The sequence below is a fragment of the Oncorhynchus clarkii genome, chromosome 5 (assembly GCF_045791955.1).
Source record: "Oncorhynchus clarkii lewisi isolate Uvic-CL-2024 chromosome 5, UVic_Ocla_1.0, whole genome shotgun sequence".
Taxonomy (NCBI): Eukaryota; Metazoa; Chordata; class Actinopteri; order Salmoniformes; family Salmonidae; genus Oncorhynchus; species Oncorhynchus clarkii.
This window is the reverse complement of record NC_092151.1, coordinates 85,016,539-85,026,538: the sequence shown is the minus strand read 5'-3', so window position 1 is coordinate 85,026,538 and position 10,000 is coordinate 85,016,539. Positions and strand designations below refer to the sequence as shown.

The window sequence follows — 10,000 nt, the reverse complement described above, 5'->3', positions numbered from 1 at the left end:
AGCAGTAATAGCAGTAGTAGTAGCAGCAGCAGTCGTAGTAGTAGCAGTAGTAGTAGTAGCAGTAGAAGCAGTAGTAGCAGCAGTACTAGCAGTAGTAGCAGTAGCAGTACTAGTAACAGTAGCAGTAGTAGCAGTAGTAGTAGCAGCAGTAGTAACAATAGTAGCAGTATCAGTAGTAGTAGCAGTAGTAGCAGTAGTAGTAGCAGTACTAGTAGTAGTGGTAGTACCAGTAGTAGCAGTAGTAGTAGTAGCAGTAATAGCAGTAGTAGTAGCAGCAGCAGTCATAGTAGTAGCAGTAATAGCAGTAGTAGTAGTAGTAGTAGCAGCATTAGCAGTATCAGTAGTAGCAGTACTAGTAGCAGTTGTAGCAGCAGTGGTAGTAGTAGCAGTAGTAGCAGTAGTAGTAGCAGTACTAGTAGCAGTAGTAGCAGTAGTAGTAGTAGCAGCAGTAGCTAGTACTGCTACTACTGCTGCTAGTACTGCTACTACTGCTGCTAGTACAGCTACTACTGCTGCAGTACTAGCAGCAGTAATAGCAGTAGTAGCAGTACTAGCAATACTAGTAGCAGTAGTAGCAGAAGTAGTAGCAGTAGCAGCAGCAGTAGTAACAGTACTAGCAGCACACCCCGTACACACTATTGATCTTATTACGGTGACAGCTACAAAACCCTGTAACCCCACACACACTTACACGTACATGCACACACACGTGGGCGGACACTGCCCACACACATATGCACACACAGATAGGTGCACACCCTCCTACTCACACACACAGAGAGAGGGAAATTAGTTGGCCGGTTTCCAGTAAGGGTCATGTTCATTTCCCTCCATGTGTATTAGTGGAACATGAGCTCAGAGTCTGCTTGTTTCTCCTGCAATGCAGCAGCAGCAACGGCTAACAAGGGAAGTAGAAACACACTGGAAAGAGTTACCGCTCCGTTAACACAGCAGCCTGGCTCCATACACAGCAAACCAGACACACACATGCAGACGCTCTCTCGTAAAACATAGGAGGCACATACATCTCTCACCTCTACTGCTCCGAGCATCACGCCCCCATGTAGTCCGCAGAGAGAAGGAGAGGAGAGGAGAGGAGAGGAGAGGAGAGGAGAGGGGTAGAGGAGAGTTGAGAAGAGGGGGAGAAGATAGAAGAGGGGGAGAGGAGAGGGGGAGAAGAGATAAGGGGGGAAAAGAGAGGAGAAGGGGAGAAAAGAGGGGGAGAGGAGAGGAGAGGGGGAGAGGAGAAGGGGAGAAGAGAGGAGAAGGGGAGAGAAGAGTGAGAGAGGAGAGGGGGAGAAGAGAGAAGAGGGTGGAGAAAATAGGGTGAGAGGAGAGGGGAAAAGAGAGGAGAGGGGGAGAGGAGAGGAGATGAGGAGAGGAGAGGGTGGAGAAAATAGGAGAGGGGAAAAGAGAGGAATGGGGGAGAGAAGAGGGGGAGAGGAGAGGAGATGAGGAGAGGGGGAGAAAAGAGGAGAGGAGAGGGTAAAGAAAGACGGGAGGGAAGGAAAAAGGGAGGCTGACAGCGTAAATAGAGAGGAGCATAGAGAGAGAAAACAGACAGCGCGACAAAAGGAGGCAGACAGAAAACAGATGGAAACAGAGATAAACAGAGGAGAGTCACAGAGAGAAGGAGAGAAGAAAAAAGAGGAGGATGAGTCAGAGAGAGAGAGGGGATTCCTCTCACCTGCTGTGCAGCCAGCTCTTCTCGTCTATTCCTCTCTTCCTTTCTCCTTTCCTCTCTGCCGTCTGCACGCGCTACTGCCGCCTTCCCTCCCTCTCAACTTCAATCCAGCACCAAAAAAAGAGAAGGGAGGAAAAGAAAGGAGGTTGGTGCTGAGAGGAGAGGAGAAGAGAGGAAAGGAAGCGATAGTCAGGCAGTTGCTCTGTGTATTGGCTCTATGATTGGGCACCCTCTGCCTACCTACAGCAATGAGCTCTATGATTGGTCACCCTCTGCCTACCTACAGCAATGAGCTCTATGATTGGTCACCCTCTACAGCAATGAGCTCTATGATTGATCACCCTCTCCCTACCTACAGCAATGAGCTCTATGATTGGTCACCCTCTGCCTACCTACAGCAATGAGCTCTATGATTGGTCACCCTCTACAGCAATGAGCTCTATGATTGGTCACCCTCTACACCAATGAGCTCTATGATTGATTACCCTCTCCCTACCTACACCAATGAGCTCTATGATTGATTACCCTCTCCCTACCTACAGCAATGAGCTCTATGATTGGTCACCCTCTACACCAATGAGCTCTATGATTGATCACCCTCTACACCAATGAGCTCTATGATTGATTACCCTCTCCCTACCTACACCAATGAGCTCTATGATTGATCACCCTCTCCCCACCCACAGCAATGAGCTCTATGATTGGTCACCCTCTACATCAATGAGCTCTGTCTGTCTGTGTCTCTGTGTCTATCTTTGTCTCTGTGTCTGTCTGTGTCTCTGTGTCTGTCTGTGTCTCTGTGTCTGTCTGTGTCTCTGTGTCTGTCGGTGTCTCTGTGTCTGTCTGTGCCTCTGTGTCTGTCTGTGCCTCTGTGTCTGTCTGTGTCTCTGTGTCTGTCTGTGTCTCTGTGTCTGTCTGTGTCTCTGTGTCTGTGTCTGTCTGTGTCTCTGTGTCTGTCTGTGTCTCTGTGTCTGTGGTGTCTCTGTGTCTGTCTGTCTGTGTCTCTGTGTCTGTCTGTCTGTGTGTGTGTGTGTGTGTGTGTGTGTGTGTGTGTGTGTGTGTGTGTGTGTGTGTGTGTGTGTGTGTCATTTCATCTGGCCAGGTTTGAAGTCTGACGTGGTCCAATTTTGTAAAACATGTCACATATGTCAACTCACTGGCAAAGTGGAAGCAATTGTTGCTTTTCCTGCTCCCACTACTCGCCGCCAGTTGCGCAGATTCCTGGGGATGGTAGGGTACTATCGTACCCTCTGTAAGAATTTCTCGACGGTAGTAGCTCCCCTTTCATCTCTGCTTAGTCCCAAGGTACCATTCAAGTGGTCCAAGGACTGTAACTACGCTTTTGAGTCCGCTAAAGCGCTACTTTGTAGTGCCCCAGTGCTTGCCGCCCCCAACTTTGACAAACCTTTTAAGTTGGAGGTAGATTCTAGTATAGTGGGGGTGGGTGCGGTTCTCTTACAGGAAGATGAAGACGGAGTGGATCGGCCCGTCAGTTTCTTCTCCCGTAAGTTCAACTCGTGTCAGTCAAGATACTCTACAATTGAACAAGAGACGCTGGCTTTATTGCTTGCCTTACAGTTCTTTGAGGTATATGTGGGCTCCAGTGCCTTGCCTGTTATGGTCTTCACGGACCATAATCCATTGGTGTTCTTGAAGCAAATGTACAACCAGAACCGCCGCCTTATGCGGTGGGCTCTGATTGTACAAGGATATAAAGTACAGATAGCTTATGTGAGGGGCTCAGCGAATGTGGTTGCTGACGCTCTATCACGGGTTTACTAACTGGGGAAGCGATGGCTTTTGTTATTGCAAAACTAGGTTTGCAATTTTTGTGGTGGGCGTGTTACGTTCCCCAGTTTATGTGTTGTAGTTTGTGTATTTGCATGTGTTTATTTCAGGAAATGGCTTCCTGAAATCCCTCAAGCAGCTGATTGGTCGACTCCAGGGCTAATTGGAGAGCTGACCCCGCCCCCTCGTCAAGACACAGCTGTCTCCAATTATACATTCATTCTGAAGCTATATAAAAGCCAGTGTTCTGTTCAGGAGAGAGAGATTTTGGAGGTAGGGATTGCTGAGAGAGATTTTGCTAGAGAGATTGTTTGTGATAGAGAGTTTTGGTTGATAGGTTGATTTTGCTGGGAGTTCATTGCTGAGAGCTGGTATGTTCTGTGAGTTTGTTGCTCAGGTAGAGCTTAGTTGATGTCCTTTGTTTCTTAGTTTGTTTGTAAAATTGTGTAATATTCTGTTTCATTTGTTCCCAGGGGGGAAGGGGAAGACACCTTGGGAGTGCTTAGGCAAGAGGCCCGCGGGCATACATATACCCGTAGTATATTCACTGTCTAGGCACACTAGGTAAGACCTGGGCGGACCACTCCCTGTATTTTGGTTAGGGCACCAGGTGGTGCTAAATTAGGTAAGTAGTGGGTAGGCAGGTAAGATAGGAGAGGGGGGGGCTTTGAGATTTACTTTCTTTGCTTTGGTTCCGTCCAGCCCCTTTTCCCCATATTACCGTGTACAGGAATAAAGTCCTTGTAAAACGGTACCACATTCTGCCTATTGTCATTCTTACTCGCACCTACAGTCCATACCTCTTTCGCTGCACAGAGAGTTTAGTTGTAGCAGGGTGTTGCGTTCCCTCTTCATAGAGGCGTGCGTAACAGTGTGTGTGTGTCTGTGTGTGTCTGTGTGTCTGTGTCTATGTGTGTGTGTGTCTCTGTGTGTGTCTCTGTGTGTGTGTGTGTATCTCTCTGTGTGTGCGTGTGTCTGTCTGTCTGTCTGATCTAAGAGCTGCTCTGCTATGAATGAATGTATCTCTCTCCTTCTAGCCATCTCTCCCTGTAAAGTGACCTCTACACAAGGCTGTCTGCTGTCCACACACTCTCACCATCTCCACGTCCAGTCCAATCATTAGTGGTAGGGTAGGGCAAAGAGTCAATGTTTAAACACCATCCATCAAACACAGCTCTCTCACACACACACACACACACACAGTTTAAACAGCCCTATCTCTTATCTCCCTCTGCATTAATTCTTCAGGCGGGACTGGAGCAGACCCCAGAGACTATGGCACTATTACCAAGCCACTTTATTACAAAGTCTGCACACCCCTGAGAGGGACACACACACTCTCAGAGAGGGACACACACACTCTCAGAGAGGGACACACACTCACAGAGAGGGACACACACACTCTCAGAGAGGGACACACACTCACAGAGAGGGACACACAAACCCCCTGAGAGGGACACACACACTCACAGAGAGGGACACACACTCACAGAGATGAATTTCCCTGGTTCCTGTTTGATTTAGTGATCTAGCCGGGGTTTGTCATATATCCATATCCACACATCAGCCAGCTCTCAGGGGGTGTGTCAGACCAGCTCTCAGGGGGTGTGTCAGACCAGCTCTCACTCCCTGTCTGGAGTGGTGAGGTGGGTGTGATTGTGCCGAGCCTGGCCCTGTCTGGACAGACATCCTGAGGAAGGGCAGAGTGTGAAGAGCTGATAAGGCCGGCAGAGCGAAAGGGCTGTTTACGTTGTGACGGACGCCTTTGAGCTACACTGCTCCTGAGACACACAGGCTAATGGAAACACTGAACTATAGGGCGGGAGGGAGGGAGGGAGGGAGGGAGAAAGCATGAAAGAGAGAGTGAGAAAGAGAGAAAGAGAGAGCGGGAGGGTAGGGGTGGAGAAAGAGTGATCCTTGTTGACCCATGACTGACAGGTGTTAGAACATGACACACACAAACTAGCCTTCTGTGACCTCCCAAATGACTCTGTCTGTCTCCTTCCTCATGTTGTCTGTCTCCTCCCTCATGTTGTCTGTCTCCTCCCCCTGTTGTCTGTCTCCTCCCTCCTGTTGTCTGTCTCCTAGCTCATGTTGTCTGTCTCCTCCTTCATGTTGTCTGTCTCCTCCCTCATGTTGTCTGTCTCCTAGCTCATGTTGTCTGTCTCCTCCCCCCTGTTGTCTGTCTCCTCCCTCCTGTTGTCTGTCTCCTCCCTCATGTTGTCTGTCTCCTCCCCCTCATGTTGTCTGTCTCCTCCCTCATGTTGTCTGTTTCCTCCCTCATGTTGTTTGGCTCCTCCCTCATGTTGTCTGTCTCCTCCCTCATGTTGTCTGTCTCCTCCCCCTGTTGTCTGTCTCCTCCCTCCTGTTGTCTGTCTCCTAGCTCATGTTGTCTGTCTCCTCCTTCATGTTGTCTGTCTCCTCCCTCATGTTGTCTGTCTCCTAGCTCATGTTGTCTGTCTCCTCCCCCCTGTTGTCTGTCTCCTCCCTCCTGTTGTCTGTCTCCTCCCTCATGTTGTCTGTCTCCTCCCCCTCATGTTGTCTGTCTCCTCCCTCATGTTGTCTGTTTCCTCCCTCATGTTGTTTGGCTCCTCCCTCATGTTGTCTCTCTCCTCCCTCATGTTGTCTGTCTCCTCCCTCATGTTGTCTGTCTTCCCACTCCGTTACTAGTGTTGTCTGTCTCCTCCCTCTTGTTGTCTGTCTCCCCCTCCTGTTGTCTGTCTTCCCCTCCTCTTGTCTGTCTCCCCCTCCTGTTGTCTGTCTCCCCCTCCTGTTGTCTGTCTCCCCCTCCTGTTGTCTATCTCCCCCTCCTCTTGTCTGTCTCTCCCTCATGTTGTCTGTCTCCTCCCTCTTGTTGTATGTCTCCCCCTCATGTTGTCTGTCTACCCCTCCTGTTGTCTCTCTCCCCCTCCTGTTGTCTGTCTCCCCCTCCTCTTGTCTGTCTCCCCCTCATGTTGTGTGTCTCCTCCCTCCTGTTGTCTGTCTCCCCCTCATGTTGTCTGTCTCCCCCTCATGTTGTGTGTCTCCTCCCTCTTGTTGTATGTCTCCCCCTCCTGTTGTCTGTCTCCCCCTCCTCTTGTCTGTCTCCCCCCTTCTGTTGCTCCTGTTGTCTGTATTGTTCACTGTTTCTGTCCCCTGTTTCTCTACAGAGGTTCAGGGACAATAACAATGTTTTTTCCCCCTAGGGAATTCAATCTGTTTTCTCTCTCACTGTGCCTGTATTCAACATACAGTACAGGCAGGGAGGGAAACAGTGAGGCAGGGAGCAAGGAGCAGGACGCAGGGAGCAGGGACGCAGGGAGGCAGAGAGCAGTGAGGCAGGGAGCAGGGACGCAGGGAGGCAGGGAGGCAGAGAGCAGTGAGGCAGGGAGCAGGGAGCAGGGAGGCAGGGAGCAGGGAGCAAGGACGCAGGGAGGCAGGGAGCAGGGACGCAGGGAGGCAGGGAGCAGGGAGCAGGGACGCAGGGAGTAGTGAGGCAGGGAGCAGGGAGCAGGAACGCAGGGAGGCAGGGAGCAGGGAGCAAGGACGCAGGGAGGCAGGGAGCAGGGAGCAAGGACGCAGGGAGGCAGGGAGCAGGGACGCAGGGAGGCAGGGAGGCAGGGACGCAGGGAGGCAGGGAGCAGGGAGCAGGGAGCAAGGACGCAGGGAGGCAGGGAGCAGGGAAGCAGGGAGGCAGGGAGCAGGGAGCAGGGAGGCAGGGAGCAGGGAGCAAGGACGCAGGGAGGCAGGGAGCAGGGACGCAGGGAGCAGGGAGCAGGTAGGCAGGGAGCAGGGAGCAAGTACGCAGGGAAGCAGGGAGAAGGGACGCAGGGAGGCAGGGAGCAGGGAGGCAGGGAGCAGGGAGCAGGGAGCAAGGATGCAGGGAAGCAGGGAGCAGGGACGCAGGGAGGCAGGGAGCAGGGAGGCAGGTAGGCAGGGAGGCAGGGAGGCAGGTAGGCAGGGAGCAGTGTGGCAGGGAGGCTGGGAGCAGTAAGCAGGGACGCAGGGAGGCAGGGAGCAGGGAGGCAGGGACGCAGGGAGGCAGGGACAGGGAGCAGGGAGCAGTGAGGCAGGGAGCAGTAAGCAGGGACGCAGGGAGCAGGGAGCTGGATGGCAGGTAGGCAGGGAGCAGGGAGGCAGGGGGGCAGGGAGGCAGGGAGCAGGGTCAGGGAGCAGTGAGGCAGTGAGGCAGGGAGGCAGGGTCAGGGAGCAGTGAGGCAGGGAGCAGTGAGGCAGGGAGCAGGGACGCAGGGAGGCAGGGAGCAGGGAGGCAGGTAGGCAGGAAGCAGAGAACATTGAGGCAGGGAGCAGGGATGCAGGGAGGCAGGGAGCAGGGAGGCAGGGAGCAGGGAGGCAGGTAGGCAGGGAGCAGGGAGCAGGGACACAGGGAGGCAGGGTCAGGGAGCAGTAAGCAGTGAGGCAGGGAGCAGTAAGCAGGGACGCAGGGAGCAGGGAGGCAGGTAGGCAGGGAGCAGGGAGGCAGGGTAAAGGGACGCAGGGAGCAGGGAAGCAGGGAGCAGGGAGGCAGGGAGCAGGGAGGCAGGGAGCAGGGAGGCAGGGTCAGGGAGCAGGGAGCAGTGAGGCAGGGAGCAGTAAGCAGGGAGGCAGGGAGCAGGGGGGCAGGGAGCAGGGAGCAGGGAAGCAGGGAGGCAGGGAAGCAGGGAGGCAGGGAGCAGGGAGCAGGGAGGCAGGGAGCAGGGAGCAAGGACGCAGGGAGGCAGGGAGCAGGGACGCAGGGATCAGGGAGGCAGGGAGCAGGGAGCAAGGACGCAGGGAGGCAGGGAGCAGGGAGCAGGGAGGCAGGTAGGCAGGGAGCAGTGTGGCAGGGAGGCTGGGATCAGGGACGCAGGGAGGCAGGGAGGCAGGGAGCAGGGAGCAGGGAGGCAGGGAGCAGGGAGAAAGGATGCAGGGAGGCAGGGAGCAGGGACGCAGGCAGCAGGGAGGCAGGGAGCAGGGAGCAGGGAGCAAGGACGCAGGGAGGCAGGGAGCAGGGAGCAGGGAGGCAGGGAGCAGGGACGCAGGGATCAGGGAGGCAGGGAGCAGGGAGCAAGGACGCAGGGAGGCAGGGAGCAGGGAGCAGGGAGGCAGGTAGGCAGGGAGCAGTGTGGCAGGGAGGCTGGGATCAGGGACGCAGGGAGGCAGTGAGGCAGGGAGCAGGGAGCAGGGAGGCAGGGAGCAGGCAGAAAGGATGCAGGGAGGCAGGGAGCAGGGACGCAGGGAGCAGTGTGGCAGGGAGGCTGGGAGCAGTAAGCAGGGACGCAGGGAGGCAGGGTAAAGAGAGGCAGGGTAAAGGGAGGCAGGGAGCAGGGAGGCAGGGACACAGGGAGGCAGGGTCAGGGAGCAGGGAGCAGTGAGGCAGGGAGCAGTAAGCAGGGACGCAGGGAGCAGGGAAGCAGGTAGGCAGGAAGCAGAGAGCATTGTGGCAGGGAGGCTGGGAGCAGTAAGCAGGGAGGCAGGTAGGCAGGGAGCAGGGAGCAGTGAGGCAGGGAGTAGTAAGCAGGGAGGCAGGGAGCAGTAAGCAGGGTCAGGGAGTAAGGAGCAGTGAGGCAGGGAGCAGTAAGCAGGGACGCAGGGAGCAGGGAGGCAGGTAGGCAGGAAGCAGAGAGCAGTGAGGCAGGGAGCAGGGACGCAGGGAGGCAGGGAGCAGGGAGGCAGTGAGGCAGGGAGCAGGGAGGCAGGGAGCAGGGACACAGGGAGGCAGGGTCAGGGAGCAGGGAGCAGTGAGGCAGGGAGCAGTGAGGCAGGGAGCAGTAAGCAGGGATGCAGGGAGCAGGGAGGCAGGTAGGCAGGGAGCAGGGAGGCAGGGTAAAGGGACGCAGGGAGCAGTGTGGCAGGGAGGCTGGGAGCAGTAAGCAGGGACGCAGGGAGGCAGGGTAAAGAGAGGCAGGGTAAAGGGAGGCAGGGAGCAGGGAGGCAGGGACACAGGGAGGCAGGGTCAGGGAGCAGGGAGCAGTGAGGCAGGGAGCAGTAAGCAGGGACGCAGGGAGCAGGGAAGCAGGTAGGCAGGAAGCAGAGAGCATTGTGGCAGGGAGGCTGGGAGCAGTAAGCAGGGAGGCAGGTAGGCAGGGAGCAGGGAGCAGTGAGGCAGGGAGTAGTAAGCAGGGAGGCAGGGAGCAGTAAGCAGGGTCAGGGAGTAAGGAGCAGTGAGGCAGGGAGCAGTAAGCAGGGACGCAGGGAGCAGGGAGGCAGGTAGGCAGGAAGCAGAGAGCAGTGAGGCAGGGAGCAGGGACGCAGGGAGGCAGGGAGCAGGGAGGCAGTGAGGCAGGGAGCAGGGAGGCAGGGAGCAGGGACACAGGGAGGCAGGGTCAGGGAGCAGGGAGCAGTGAGGCAGGGAGCAGTGAGGCAGGGAGCAGTAAGCAGGGATGCAGGGAGCAGGGAGGCAGGTAGGCAGGGAGCAGGGAGGCAGGGTAAAGGGACGCAGGGAGCAGGGAGGCAGGGAGCAGGGAGGCAGGGAGGCAGGGAGCAGGGAGGCAGGGTAAAGGGATGCAGGGAGCAGGGAGGCAGGGAGCAGCGAGGCAGGGAGCAGGGAGGCAGGGTCAGGGAGCAGGG

At 55.6% G+C, this 10,000-nt stretch overlaps 2 protein-coding genes across 3 annotated transcripts in view; both read right to left on the bottom strand.

Moving 5' to 3' along the window:
* Positions 1-10,000, bottom strand: part of LOC139409488 (KN motif and ankyrin repeat domains 4) — a 145,940-nt gene that overhangs the window by 78,599 nt on the left and 57,341 nt on the right. For both annotated transcript variants that reach the window (XM_071154701.1, XM_071154702.1), the window contains exon 2: positions 1,688-1,784. The gene's annotated coding sequence lies outside the window, so the exon portion shown is untranslated. The remainder of the gene's footprint in view (positions 1-1,687; positions 1,785-10,000) is intronic.
* LOC139409783 (uncharacterized) lies at positions 8,012-8,869 on the bottom strand. Its single transcript, XM_071155161.1, has one exon. It carries the CDS (start codon positions 8,867-8,869, stop codon positions 8,012-8,014), a length of 858 nt encoding a protein of 285 aa, XP_071011262.1.

Bases quoted from the DNA above. Each gene is read 5' to 3' on its own strand.
- LOC139409783 (XM_071155161.1), bottom strand. From the start codon at position 8,869: ATGCTCTCTGCTTCCTGCCTACCTGCTTCCCTGCTCCCTGCGTCCCTG.